General features: G+C 37.3%; 1 protein-coding gene across 6 annotated transcripts in view; it reads right to left on the bottom strand.

Annotated features, from left to right (window-relative positions):
- nhsb (Nance-Horan syndrome b (congenital cataracts and dental anomalies)) overlaps positions 1-16116 on the bottom strand; it is a 65011-nt gene that overhangs the window by 43684 nt on the left and 5211 nt on the right. Inside the window, exon 1 of one of the 6 annotated variants that reach the window (XM_077203698.1) lies at positions 6218-6257. The exons of the other annotated variants lie outside the window; for them this stretch is intronic. Within the exon in view, the coding sequence (XP_077059813.1) occupies positions 6218-6230 (13 nt within the window). The 5' untranslated portion in view covers positions 6231-6257. Of the gene's footprint in view, positions 1-6217; positions 6258-16116 lie in introns of those variants that run through there. 6 annotated transcript variants of the gene reach the window in all.

The following is a 16116-nucleotide window of genomic DNA, read 5'->3' as shown; positions in this document are numbered from 1 at the left end:
TGGGTAAATCAACACGGCACCAGATTGATGCCTGAATGTCACTTTAATGCAGTACAAGAGTGACATTTGGTAGTGCAGGATAGCTATAATAATTATCCTGTCGGTTCAACTGTGCTTTAAAATTCGTCGATTCAGGATAAACAAATGAGAAAAAGCAACAGCAGATGGTGCCACAGATAGAGAAATATAATGACCTTAGTTAGTTTCAGGATCACTCGCCTTGATGTATTAAAACCATATGGCTGATCTGCACTTCACGCCTAGGGAGAGTAATTCTGCCCCCTCCACACGTAAAAGGGCGCGTCCTAAATACAACACAAATTCCCACGAATACACACATATATACTAGTGGTTCAACGGAACACAAAACTCATGGTTTGGATCAGCAAGAAAAAAAGGGGGGTGGGGGGGTTAACTTTGCTTTTCATTGATTACTTAAAGCACACTTTAAGTACTCCGATACCACAGCAGAAACTACTAGCCTAACGAATAAAGTTAAAACATTATTAAAGGCAAGTGAACAGACAGTAAAAAGAATAAACTGTACACCCATTACAAGCATAGATAAATACAACATAGTTACAAATAAAGTAAGGTCTATCTGTAGTGTTCATTTCACATACAGAAAAATAACTTGAAATCCTATTCCTAACCCACTTACAGCCACTGAGTTAGAAACACTGAAATGAAAATTAAGCAATTTAAACATCTGTGGAACGGGCAGGACTCGAAAAACTCCAGCCGATCATTTCCAAGACCACCTGGAATCATTGGACAGTAAGTTCGTCAATCAAACGGTAGTACCATACCCCCCTCCCCCCAGCGCGCGTGACCCCCTTCGTGTGCATACTCAAAGCTCGTGACGCATGCGCATCTCGTCAGTAAAGCCGGTTCCCTGATTAGTGGTAAATCGTCATTACAATCTCTCGCGCATCTGAGTTTTCGCTCGTGCATGATTGCGCGTGTTCTTCGAATGGGTGGAGTCAGGGCCAGCGTTGGAGGAAAGAAGGTAGGACCATTTAAATTGTGTATTTTCAAAATCTGCCGGTCGTTTTCCAAATCACATACACCACCTTTAAATGTAAAATAATGTATTACAGTGAAAAAAATTATAAATTTAATATAGATTAATTTTTTGAAAACTGTGTTTTGTTGTTTGATTAACATGACGGACAACAGCAGGTATTTATAGGCTGCTGTCACTTTAAGAACCCATGCACTCACAGATCCAGTATAACGATAGACAATTGATCCGCGAATCACATCTGTGCCGAACCATGGGACCTGGTCCATACGGATCACAAATCAACAACGATCGGTTTAACCCCATATATACTTTTGCACACACACACTATGGAAGCAGTGGGGGGGAGTGGGGGGGTGAACCCAGTGGAAATTACAAGGCAAGTTAATTGCAGTTTGGCACATCTGTAATTATTCAACTGAGTAAAAATAGTCGCCTTCAATTATTTGATCATAGAGTGGATGTAGATCTGGTTCTATCAGACAAATGAGGCTTCTGTATTCAACCTCTAATTTGTAATTTGTATATTTCATTCAGTATCTCTTTTTTGGATCTTCATCCTCGTGTATAAGGTGCAGCGTGAAAGTGTTTTAACACTGTCTAGTAGAGCAGCTGCACTAGCCTGCAGCCCCGCAGCACGCCACTACCGCTGTCAGCACACGACACATCAGCCCACTCAGCAGACCACACAAAAATAAACTCATACAGACTGATCTAGGGCCAGATGTCTCGGACCAAATCCTTTTTTTCTTAAGAATTATCAGACAAACTGCTCATCTAATCACTGATCAGTGACAAAAGGTCGCACGAGTCTCTTAACAACCGCACAATGATGCCAAATCCACACAAGATGAAGTCCATTTGGGCCACTAACCGAAAGACTGTATATAAACCCCATAGAGAGCGATTTGTAAATTTTCACCCTTGTGTCCTCGAGCAAGGTATACCCCCGTTGCTCCAAGAGTAATATCCCTGTATTACATACACAACTCTCCAGAATAGATTGTTACTGGTCTCTTTCTTCTCATATAGTAATAATAATAAAAAAAAATTTAGGGATTTATTTTGTGATAGGAGATCAATAATCACTTACATACTGTTCAAAAGTTTTGGGTCGATAAGAATTAAAAAATTTTAAGCTTACCAAGGCTGTATTTATTTGAGCAAATCTATTTTAATATATTGTAAATGTAATTTATCCTGTGGTGGTAAAGCTGATTTTTTTTTTTAAAGCTGCCATTACTCCAGTCTCCAGTGTCACATGAACTTTCAAAAAAAAATCATTCTAATATGCTAATTTGGTGCTCAATAAACATTTCTTGTTTTTATCAATATGGAAATAATTGTTCAGGATCCCTTGACAAATAGAAAGTTCCAAAGAACGGCATTTATTGGAAATCATTTTGTAACATTACAAATGAGTTTATTGTCACTCTGATCAATTTAATGCATCCTTGCTGAACTTTGAACCTAGAACTAATTTCATTAACAAACTTTTGAACAATAGTGTAAATGTACTATAAATTCATGGTGCAACAACAACAACCAGTATCCTGTTTTCTCTGACATCTTACTTCCACCCTTTTGGAGCATTTGATGAATAAATCTGAGGACGTTTGAGGACATAAAAAAAAAAAAAAAACATAATCCATATTACTGACTCGTGGGCAGGGGGTGTTTGGACTGTACACTTCAACATCCTGGCTGGAGATTGCTTTAATTTGTGCCCCAGTAATGGAGTAATAGTAGTTAATTCCTGAACTAATGAGCCCGGCTTTGGGCTTTGCTTTTTGTGTCTGTTCTGCTTAAGCTGCTCCTAATCTGTTAATGCTGATATCCCTATATCTGTCCAGATATGATTTCAACATCATGTGACCCTCCAGGGTGTCTCTTTCAGGAATAGTATGGGCAGCTGTCCTTCAGACTGGGGGGAAAAAGCACTGTAAGATGCTTACCAAAGGCAATCTGTTGAGAGAATGGTGTGGTTTAAGACCACACACACACACACACAAACCACACACATACACGTACACCTATGGACTACATATGGGGTCTACTGTCTAATTCTATCATCAACACTTGACAAACAACTTACCTATACAGATTTTTCTCCTGAAACCTGAGCAGCGAGGAGAAAAGACACAAGGGATTTGTTATAAATCAAATAAACAGCCATTCCATTCGTGTTTAAGAAGTCTGTGGTAAAAAACAATTACAATGCCACAGGTCAGCATGAACGTTCTTGGCAGATCCAGAACAGATGCCGTATTTTGGTACCATGTCTTTAGTCAACCCCTATAATGCAGTGCCATACTGTACAGTACAATGGTTTTTTGGACATGGTCAAAACTTGCAGAGATTTATTCCCTAAGTCACACAGAAAACAAAACTCTGCTTAGACTATTACATAAGGCAGAGTTGTTTTTCTGGCTCACTCTCTATTCTCAAAGTGGCATGTGTTTTTTGTTAAGGGATAAAAATAGCAAACCAAAGCTTGCCCAGCCCCAAAGAAAGATAGTTTTTCAGTGGAGGGTAAATCACATTCAAATATCAATATTTAATTGTAGATACAGCTGTCATCTCTGTTTATAATATAATATAATATAATAATTTACTACAGCATTAAAAAGTGTCATTCAAAAAGTAAAAATCACACAACAACTATTCATTTATATGTAAGAAGTCAGTTGTCCATAGTAATTCATAGTAATTGTTTTATCTGTCATAACTGTTTATTCTGCATATCGCCTGGACTCTTTTATTAGAAGTCATTACAATAATCAAAATGTTATTTATAAAAAATACTTTATTATAATATAACTTAATATTCATACAATTAACTTTAAACCAGCGATAAAAAAAAGATGACAGAGCAAATATGTCCATACAGATGTCCGTACAATGTAACCTTAGAGCATTACTGCATAGTGAGTGATTAATCCATTCCTGGAGTAGATTAAAGATGACTCAAATACAACAGCCCTGTTTATAGTTGCAGCTTTGATACACTGTCATCATCACAGCCCTCTCTCATTTCTCTCCCTCTGTCTGTCTGTCTTAATTACGGCTATTCCCTCTGTTGTGACTCAATCAGCCAAGTTTTCCTCTCTGTTTTCCTTCACTATCTCTCTCTCTCTCTCTGTGAGACCGACCTATTTCTTGCAGCACGAGCAGCCAAACAAACACTTCTCCTTCTGTTCCTCTGACACAGAAGAGCATTTCCTTCAGTCAATGAGATTTTTGTATACCACTAGAAGCACCAATGTAATTGCAAAAATAACTGTTATCTAACAGGTTTCACAAATACTTTTACTGGCCCTTCTGCTAGCCCCTCAGAGTCTTCCATTGTTCAGACAATTATTCCAAATTATTCAATTCCAAAGTACACAACTTATTAGTTAGACATAAATATAAACTTTTCTAAAGGGGAGGTCAGAGTACTCATTTAGTTCCCTTGACTTTCTATTCATACGCATGCGAATGTGTCAGACCAGAAATGCAAGCTCATGCAAAAGTTTCGCATTTCACTTCTTTCCAAAGTTCATGTTTGGTGAACAATGACTTGCGAATTCGCATCACGTGAAGACGTGACCAGTAGAAGATAAATCATGGCATGACCTCTGGGCTGAATTAAAAGAACGCATATTTTTGCAGCAGAGTAGATATATTTTTACATTTTGAACGTATTATTTGTTAAATTTAGAATTCGTGTTTATAAAAAAAGACGCAATGTGTGCTCTATAGTCTATAGTGTGACCACGGCTTGCGTTCGAAATTTGCCCAACGTCAAAAAACAGAGCAATTCTTAGAAAAACACTAAGAAAAGTCAGTAAAAATACTACACTTAACAGAAAGTATACCGGTCATTTTCTGCCAGGACTATTCATTTTTGTACGGCCTTTCCCCCCCTAGTAAACCGTTTTTTACAGAACATATTTCTCAGGGAAGGTTTATTTTTTAAAGATAATTTTTGTGTGGGCTCAAAATCCAAATTTATTTTCAAATCTAAAAAGAAAAAGAAGCTACTGAACATTAATTGTCCACCGTTATATAAATCCCTCCGTTATTGTTACTGACATAAAGCCCTTGTGACAACTTCTTCATGTGACAAACTATTATTTACTAAAATGAGATAGGACCGTTTTTGACCTTTTTTTAATTACAACATTAGCTCCAGCTCCTCTTCAGCAAGCTATTCTGTAGATCTGGAAGCCTCTGTGGATTTGATAGATCTTTAAGAGTGGAAGTAGTAGACAGGATTCAGAAATTATGACAGACACGTCTCTCACTGTTTGCGGAACATAGCTGTGCTCTGTCTGGGCAGATCGCCAACTAAAGTCAAACTGCAGTTTAACCCATCCATACATCCAGTGAATTGAGGGAGGTATTTAATGATTTCCCAAGGTGTCCTTTTGAGGACTGAAAAACTTCCCAAATTCTTGAGAATTGCTACATGCCATAAAAATAAATTTATTGAGAATGGCGTCAGACATTCCAGAGTAATCTAACTAATATATAAAGAGCTAATATAAGGACAAATCAACATAAATCTGTCTCTCTCTAGCTGTGTATCTATGAGGAGAAAGGGAAAAAATGAACTCACCCTCATCCAGTTCACACGTATTAATTCTGCTTGTTTCATCATCATAGCTGTGTGATCAAAGGTATGGCGGAATTACAGGAGGTTTGCAGGCAGAAAACTTGATTTAGTCTGAATGTAAATACAGGAAGGAAGAACCCAAGCAAGCCCCTGCCAGAAGCTCCCCCTCTGTGTCAACTAATAAGATAACTTAACATAGAGTTCATTGTGAAGATCAAGCTGTTTTGCAATTCAGAGTTAAGTAAACTTTAATGATATTTAATAATGATAAAGTAATGATAAAAGTTGTTCTCTGTGCAAAAAGGACGGGGCTACAGCAACTATTGTGAAAACCTTTTCTGATTAAAAAAACCCAAACTGCATGGGGAAAGTCTCCATTTGGCACCATAATTAGTAAGATATGCAAAGTTCATACTATGCAATCATAAACTGGCATAACCATTAACAGAAATAAAAATATGTTGATGAATCTGCTGTACCAAGGCACTAAATGATTACCATATTAATTTACATGGTGGTACTCCAAGGTAGGCAACATGTCGAAAAACATGTTATAGTGATTTTGGGTGCTATTTGTTGTTAAAAGTCTTTACCTGCAGTACACATGCGCCATCATGTGATTGTGTTTGCCATCGCTGTCAGACGATCTGGTACATTCACCCAGCGCTCTTTTTGTTCTCTGTGTTGTTTAGGCCTACTGTGACAGTTTGTCACAGTAAAGACTCCAAACTAGGGATGTAACGATTCACTCATCTCACGATGCGATACGATTCACGATACTGGTTTCACGATACGATTTTCTCACGATTTTTTTAACAAATGAGATTTAAGACAAATTATAAATGAAAAAGTGTCCTTTTTATTATTTCTCAAACAAAATGCTGCACATTTTTTTTAAATATATTTGTCAAATAATAAAACTACATTAACCTGTTAAAAACAGGGCTTAAAAAATTCCCTTTAAAGTTGTTTCAACTCAGTGTTTCTGTCTGTCTGGTCAAGAGGCTGGAAACTGGTACCTTCGCTATGTAAAAGACTGTGTAAAATTAGTAGGGCCTACCGCATTGACAGGGGTTTTACATTGTAATAAAGGCAATATTCTAATTTTGTCATTATTTGTATCATTACACTAGTAAGAGTAAAAAAAAAAAAACAGAACACATTGAGTAAGAGATAAACCAGATTCCTGGTTGCCACGGAAACACTGATGCACCTTGTGATCTCCGTGGCTCTCGCACTTGACATATTGGTGACTGGTGCTTCTCACGGTGGTGATTATTATTAGTCTACGGAAAGTAAAAATGCCGCCACACCTCCGATTTGAATGAGTCAACGTCAACATCTACGCTTGCCGTCGCCATGTGTTTGACGGCGCGAGCACACGAGTCTATGACACACACTGGTAGGGCGCGAGCGGAGCAAACCCAGCAAACCGAGCGTTTTCAGTTCATTCCTGTGGAAGTTGAGTGCACACACAAGCTCAAGTTCTATTAAAGGGATACTCCACCAGTTTTTCTTATTAAACTATGTTATTCCCTTAACTAAGACGAGTTGATACATACCTCTCTCGTCTCAGTGCGTGCACTATATCGCTCTGTATTGCCGCAAAACTATGTTAGCACTTAGCTTAGCCCATGCACTAAATATGGGCCAAGCAGAGAAGCGACCAAACACTTCCACGTTTTCCCTATGTAAACACAGTTACTCGAGTAGTGTAACTTGACCTGGGCTGGTGACACAAAATAAACCGTTGCGCTTTTCTAAGCGTTTAAAATTGATGACTATATTGTATGGCGGAATACCATAACAAGTGCTTTTGAGCACTTCGACTTGGCGCAATAATATCTTCACTCGTGAAAAGTCCTCTTACCGGCTCCCGCTTCCTCTCCCTCTGACATTTCCGTCAATACAACGAGAGGAAGCGGGAGCCGGTAAGAGGACTTTTCACGAGTGAAGATATTATTGCGCCAAGTCGAAGTGCTCAAAAGCACTTGTTATGGTATTCCGCCATACAATATAGTCATCAATTTTAAACGCTTAGAAAAGCGCAACGGTTTATTTTGTGTCACCAGCCCAGGTCAAGTTACACTACTCGAGTAACTGTGTTTACATAGGGAAAACGTGGAAGTGTTTGGTCGCTTCTCTGCTTGGCCCATATTTAATGCATGGGCTAAGCTAAGTGCTAACATAGTTTTGCGGCAATACAGAGCGATATAGTGCACGAAATGAGACGAGAGAGGTATGTATCAACTCGTCTTAGTTAAGGGAATAACATAGTTTAATAAGAAAAACTGGTGGAGTATCCCTTTAATGAAGTGAAAACACTCGCTAGTTTCGCGCCAGTGTGTGCTCGCTGCTATTGTGCCTGTAAAGCGAGGTTCACAACTTCACAGTAGGCTATTCAGTAAACGCGCCCTGCTGTTTAAAACGTGTATCGCGATTCGTTTAACATTTCAACCGACTTGAATCGTCACACAGTTTTATCGATTTTCAACCGGTTGCGAGTGAATCGTTACATCCCTACTCCAAACTATTCTAATGATTCAACCGCGAATCCATTCACACATTTTCGCTAAGCCGATTGAAGAGGGTTCCAAAGAACCGAATCGAAAGAGTGATTCAATCACAAACAGCCGATTCATTTCTCCCCGTTTGACTGATTAATTTGAAAATAACCGACTCAAAATAAGGTTTCATTTGCTAATCAGTCTAGTTCTGATTCTAAGCTGCGTGTAATCGTGTAAATACGGATACACGATTTATACTAAATTTCTGAAATGTTGTCAAGGACAATGTTTCTCAGGGTGGTATAAGGTAAACATTCTCGTCAGACATAAATTTATTGACGCTAGTGGCAGAACGCAATAGAGTCAATATCGCCGCCCTCGAGTGGGTAAAGAAAAACGTTTGTTGCCATTTCTGTCATGAGAATTAGACCTAACATTATATGATATGATGTTAACATTGACTTCTCTTTTTGTAGCTGATGACTGGTTAAGTTGTGGGATAACTGAGGCATGTTTATGCATCAGCTTTAGCTAGCATTTAAAGGGTAACTAAACCCCTGGTCAGAGCCTGACTCCACCCACTGGCAATATTTGAAAAGGGTACCACAACATCCAATAGGAAAATTAAACTGCAGTAGCCACCGTTCAACCTGAAGAGGGCAGCACTCAGACGTTTTTACACCATATATTATAGAATTAAAACACTTTAAACCCAAATCTCAAAAAATTTACTCGAATCAATGAACAGCATTTATGAAGCTCCAAATTTGAAGCTAAAATATAAATTTTAGATAGGCCTATGACATAAGATATTATTTAATCCCTTTATGAATCAATTTTCCTTGTGGGGGTGTCCCCATAAAGTGGTTTATTTTCAGAAATGTCATCCTACCAATGTACATGTAGCAACAAGACCACTTGTACAACAGAAAACAACCAAAAGATGAGATGACAAATATTGTGGACCATCAATGAAGAAAGTTTTTTTTGTTGCCCCCATAATGGTGTAGTTACAGCATCTACTAGGCCTACTAGCAGGGGATAACTGGTCAAACCTTGGTTTAGGCTGTCACTTCCCATCTCAGTTACCATGTTAAAAGTGGGACATGACCTAAAATGTAAAATTGAACTACAGCTGCGATTGCTTCAGAAAGCAACCCAAAACTGACACAAACAGCCTTATAGAGTTATGGTCAAAATCCCCAACTGAGAAATGGTTCCGTCCATTTATATTTTATCATAAGACACATTTCTTTCACCAAGACTAAAAGCGTTCAGGCTGAGAAATTTGAGTGGAATTTTTGGGGAATCTGTATGATAATTTCTCACTGTGCAGAATAACCCAGGATAAGAGGGCAAGGAGCCTTCAGATGTCTGGTGCATTTTGATAAAAGAGTGTATTTCACAAGTTCACACTTACATATAATTAAAAAGAGTAAAGGTTATGCGTGTTTGGCATGCTGTCCGAGGGGACGGCTCCAAGTTCTGAATTTGGCCCGAACCCAGAGTACTCCCCCTATTCTAGGTTGGGACAGGAATAGATAGAGGTGAAGAGATGGGGTGGTGGAAGGATGCTGGAAAACTGTCAAACAACAGAGGTAATTCGCTGTATTTAATATCTTAAATCGCTAATTGAGTTGATTAACTGAATGTGATCAAAATTCCAACCTCATGTTGTTCTAAACCCGTAAGATATTCGTTCATCTTCAGAACACAAATTAAGAGCTTTTTGTCCCTCCATTGACAGCAACTTCATTGCAACTTTCAAGGCCCAGAAAAGTGGAAAAGACATAGGCCTAATTAAAATAGTCCATGTGACTACTGTGGTTCAACCTTAATGTTATAAATCGACGAGAATACTTTTTGTTCACAAACAACCCCCAAAATAACAACTTTATTCAACAATCTCTTCTCTTCCATGTCGTTCTCCTATGCTGTTGGCGTAGTGTAAACAGTGCAGCGCTTCTGGGTTCTACGTCAGAACGTAGGCTCACTATTGGCTGACACTGGTCATGTGTGTGATGACAGCTAGCCAATAATACAGCAATAAAGCGCTGCAATGTTTACACTAGGTCAAAAGTGTAGGAGAATGACATGGAAGAGATTGTTGTATAAAGTCTTTATTTTTATTTTTTTCACACAAAAAGTATTCTCATCACTTCATAACATTAAGGTTGAACCACTGTAGTCACATGCACTATTTTAACTATGTCTTTACCACCTTTCTGGGCCTTGAAAGTTGAAGTGACGTTGCTGTCAATGGAGGGACAGAAAGGTCTCAGATTTCATCAAAAATATCTTCATTTGTGTTCCGAAGGGTTTGGAACGACATGAGGGTGAGTAATTAATGACAGAATTAAAAAAATTGTAGGTTAGGTTATAGGTTAATTAGGTTAATTATCTGAACATGCTCCTCCCACACTTTGTTATTAAAAACATCATAAAAACAGTTTTGTAGATATGACTGAATTGGATTATACCTGACAATTATGTTACAGTAAGTCTAAGCAAACGATCATTTTTATTTTTTAAAGAAAATGCCTCACTCTATCAGTCTGATCAAAATGGTGACTGTTTCTGGTCCATATGGCCAAGGCTAACATACTTTTCTGGCATTTACTAGTTTGACTGTTTCTCAGCTCAACCTTTATTTCTGAGGCTTTGTTTTAAGAGGATGCACTTTTCTTTTCCATCACGATGAACCGTTCTCAGACAGGCCTCATTGCCTTGATGTGTCTGCAGTGAAAATCAAAGTGCATTAAACATTAAAAGTACTGTCAAACTCAGAAGTAGACCAACTCTAAGGGAAAAGTAGAGCACTGAGAAGGCTAGAAGGCAGAAGGCAAAAAATGTAGACTCTATGATCCTTGTTGTGCTCTTCTATTCGCCTGCATACTTAAATATGTAATTATCTATGCATATATTTTAACTGATTTTAATTGTTTATAACAGAAAAACAAAATTTTAGTAATATTGTTCTGTCTCAAACCAAGGGAACCTAATCCCATAATGCATCGCAACAAGCTCAGTTAAAAAATAAATCCAAGATGGCAGAGAAGTTCTGATTATAATATACTTAAAAAAATTTAAAAAATAAGTAACCTGGTTGCCTTAAATATTTGAGTTAATACAATGAAAGAGATTGTTTTAATCAATAGAAACTTAAAATATTATGTTATCTGAACCACATGAATTGATTTGAAAGTTGATTTGACAAAAGAAAAAATGTTTGTTAGCTTGGGTAGTTTCAGAAATCTGTCCTTCACTACCTCTATAGTTTGAATGAAACTTAAAACATTATCCTGAAATACACAAGAACAGTGATGCTTTGCTGCATATAGAAAGGGCAAGTACCTTTGCAGAGAGAGGGAAACCTGCCACTAACCCGCATACACAGGTGCTCTCTGACTTCAGTATGTCTGTGCACGCTGCTCTCTGTGCTGTTCTTTTTAGGATGGTGGTACTGTAGGATGTGGGGGAGGGGTTTCTGCTCAGAACATGTTGGGACAAATAGCGAATGGCATCTGCTTTTTAGATTAAAACACTGGGGTCTTGATGATCAACCAATCCATTGGTTTAATTTTGTCTTGACAGAGTGTCAGTGAAAGCTGGAAGATACACTCTGCTCCACATCCCTTTTCTTTTAACGCTATGTAGTCTGTACTACTTCCCTCAAAAGTAGCCTATACAATTAGTTTATTAATATTTAATGGCAATAAAAGAAACAAAGGTTCTCGCTGGACCTGCTGGTCTTACTAATTATTCATGAGGTCAGGACTTAAACTCTGTCGTTAACCAGATGTTTAAATGAGTGAGAGCATGGGGTACCACTTATACAATGAATTATAAGGGATAATTAATGCGATGCAAAGTGGAGGGTAGTTGCCTCTGCGGAGTGTACAAATCATTTAATGCAGAGCCAGCCGTGGATTATTCTGCTTATACCATGGTCATTTGCCAGCATTGACGACTTAACGTTGTTATTGATGTTTGCAGTGCAAATATTTCAGGATTCTTTGATGGATAGAAGGTAAAAAAAAAACTTCATTTATGTGGTGATGTGGCCTACTCTGAAGTTTTGACTGTTGAAAAAAAACAGCATTATTTGAAGTATAATTTTTTTGTAACAATGTAAAAAGTCTTTACTGTCACTTTTGATCAATTTAATGTGTACTTGCTAAATAAAAGTAATAATTACTTCTAAAAGAACATTTTACCCCATACTATGTGTGTGTGTGTGTGTATATATATATATATATATATATATATATATATACATACACAGAGATGAGTCTGACATTTCGAAGAAAAAAACTGCATGACCAACCAGAGGTACAGGTCAGCATAAACTCCTTAACATAAAGCACCCATTAGACTATAAATATTATATATTTTTTTTCCCTCTTCGACATCCTTTGAACCTGCCTAATACTTCATTTTGAGCTTGTATTTGAAGTAAATTATAACCTGAGAGTGTCATTTGCCCTTTGTGTGAACTAAATTACCTGAAAGGAAGTAGTATAACACTCTTGAGTCTTTACCATTCCATTGTGTTAACCCCTATGTTAGAGACGGCCCAGCCCTGGGGCAAAGAGATCTACAACCCAAATATCTTCTCAAAGCAAGTATTAGAAACAAAAAAACTGTTATATTGCGTGAGGAAAATCAGGAATTCTCATTTTTCTTTGAAACTGTTTAAATACGGTTGCAACTTGTAACAGAAAAATTATTGAATATGATTTACACATAAAACAAAAAGCACTTTTACTACGTTTAAAGTTAGTGTGATTGGCATTAAGTTTGCCACTCTTGGACTCAGAAATGACTGCTGCATGCAAGCAAATGTTTGGCATATATTTTTGCACAAATTCTATTTCAATTTCATTTTATTTATTTATAAAGCACAATTAAACACATCTACCGTTGACCAATGTGCTGTACAGAGTAAAAACCAATAACAGAATAAAAACAAAAACAAAGACATGGATAAAAACTATAAAACTAAAAAACAGGACACTGCATCAACAGTCATATATTGTAACACAAATCAAATAAAACAGTTTTTAACCTAGATTTGAAAGTGGACAGAGCGGGCGCAGTTCTAATTTCAGTAGGCAGATTGTTCCAAAGTCTTGGAGCAGCTATGGAAAATGCTCAATCTCCTCTAGTCTTAAGCCCGAATCTAGGACCCACTAAGAGCTTCAAATTGACAGACCTAAGAGCTCAAATGTCGCCAGTTGAAGTAAAATATACAAATAAAGGTTCCTTTTTAATTAAAGATTCTCTCTATAGAAAATAACTGCTTCATTTCACACCGTAAAGTCCAGAAATTATTAATAATTTAATATAGTCCCCCCCCCAATAAGCTATGTGTAAATGGGTTTTTTAAATGTGTTAAACATCTAAATGTTTTGTGCTATGCTGCATTTGGGATTCCAACATACTACGCATCTTTACCAAACTGTAGCATGTAAGATCAAATATAAGCTAAAAATCATCAAAAGTAAAAGCATGCATATCCTTATTTTGACCTGAGGCAATGCATAAGTGCTCACGGTAGACTTGTTCTGTAAGACTGTGTGTGTGTGCAAATGGTGGGCAAACGAGTATTTAAACCATGGGCTGCAGCGCTCTCTGAATCTGACCAATCAGAACTGAGCACACAGTGGCCCGGAGCTGAGAGGATGATGTGCCGTACATAGCTACTTTAATTCCAGGCCACTGAGGCTCATTTATGTATGATACTTAACAAAATGGAACAAGACAGAGAGTCCTCGACCCATTATAAGACAAACAGAGAATGGAAGATTGAGTGTGTGCTAAGTGTGTTTTCTGGGTTGCAAATGATTGTGTCTTTTATATGTGTATTTACATTTGCATGTATTTTTGTATGTACAAACATATAAAATCCTTTTCTGTTCATGGGTACTATGCACTATGTGTGTGGGAATGTCTAAAGCAACAGGACAATGAATTTTGCTCCAGGGGCTCTTAGAGCAAAGAGAGTGGATGCAGCAGTGGGCTCTGTTAAAAGGTTAGACCCCCTCTACCTCAGGCTTCTGTTACTATTCTGCTATACATATATATATATATATATATATATATATATATATATATATATATATTTATTTTTGTACATTCATTTAATGTCTTAAATGTTTCAAATGTCTCATTTTTTACACCATCATTGTACACACACACACACACACACACACACACACACACACACACACACACACACACACACACACACACACACACACACACACACACACACACACACACACACACAGATATATATATATAAACTATTGTTAACCAATAGTAAATGCTTTAAAAATATATTGCTCATTGTTAGTTCACGTTAGGCAAATGCTAATGTTGACAAATGATACCTTATTATAAAGTGTTACCATATTTTCAAATGCAATATCTATTTTAACAGGTTTTTTTATGTAAGAATGGCATAGATTGCAAGAATTATGATTAAAACAACTGGTTACACTTTATTTCGATAGTCCACTTTAGATGTTCTACTAACTATAAGCAACTTTTCAACTACATGTCAACTAACTCTCATTAGAGTATTAGTAGACTGTAATAGACTGTCAGAATACTGTTGGGTTATGGTTAGGTGTTAGGGTTCGGGTTAGGAGAATAAGTTGACGTAGTTGCCAAGTTAATTATAGTCAGTAGAGTGTCTGTTTGGGAACCATCAAAATAAAGTGTTAGCAGATATTAAGCAGACAGTCTACTAATACTCAAATACAGTTAGTTCACATGTAGTTGCAAAGTTCCTTATAGTTAGTAGAATGTCTAAAGTGGACTATTGAAATAAAGTGTTACCAAATGACTAAACCTCAGAGGTTTCCTCAGATCATAAATACGCAGTTTTCAACAGTACAAAGTTGAGACTGTTTTTCTTTTAGACACATTGCTAAGGGTGTTAAGCGTAACAAGTCAAAACTGTTTCTCCAGTCCCTACGAGTCGACTTTTCTCAGTCTGATAGTTTGCCTTCATTAGTAAAACCTGCAAACAGCTGTATGCTCTGGGAGAGATCTTGTCTAATTAAACAGGTCCGGGGGCAGGCAAGGTAATCTCTACCCATCCTCGCTGGGTAGGCCAGATCACAGGCCTTCTCACTTTCAGGATGGAAAGAGTAAAGCGTCCCAGAATGGATTAGATCCAAGACTAGACACAATGCTGTGTGAGGTACTGTAGCTGTTTTTGTTCTGTGCTGTTATGCAATGTGATGCATTGACATATCTAAGTATCATTTTTATGCAATGCTAAAAGATTTCAATAATGAATATTTCTAGGGTTACCAAAAATTCTGTTATTAGAGTAATTACTCACCATGTCGTTCCAACCCCGTAAGACCTTCGTTCATCTTCAGAACACAAATTAAGATATATATTTTTTTATTTTATGAAGCGTTGAGCGACGTTTTTGGGGTTTTTTTGCGCACAAAAAGTATTCTCGTCGCTTCATAAAATTAAGATTGAACCATTGTACTCACATGGACTATTTCAACGATGTCTTTACTACCTTTCTGGGCCTTAAAAAGTGGCAATGACGTTGCAGTCTATATGGATTCAGAAAGCTAAACAAACCCTTTAAACTTACCCTTAAAACTAATAGATTATTTGCAATTTTGACTTCCTTTTTAGTTTTTTCAGAATAATCAACAACACTGTCAGCTTTCACACATGACAAAGCGACAGGATTCATATGGACCCCCCTCTCCATATATTGCACATACATTGCATCACATTTATTGCTCTAGACACCTTAATATTCCACCTCACTATAGCCATTTTAAAACTGTGACAATCACTATAACAACAATTCCCGCAGCTGTCATTGTTACAGGATGTTGGACTAGCCATTTTATGGCTTTGTCTATTGTTTGTAAATTCCGTCTGTTTATTGTGTGAATTTATTGTCTGTAACATTGAGTTACTGTGCTGTGCATAGTGTGTTT

This window comes from Siphateles boraxobius, unplaced genomic scaffold (assembly GCF_051911475.1).
Source record: "Siphateles boraxobius isolate OS27281-9 unplaced genomic scaffold, OSU_SipBor_1 5, whole genome shotgun sequence".
Lineage (NCBI taxonomy): Eukaryota > Metazoa > Chordata > Actinopteri > Cypriniformes > Leuciscidae > Siphateles > Siphateles boraxobius.
Note: the sequence above shows the minus strand (reverse complement) of the source record. Positions and strands in the feature narration are given on the sequence as shown.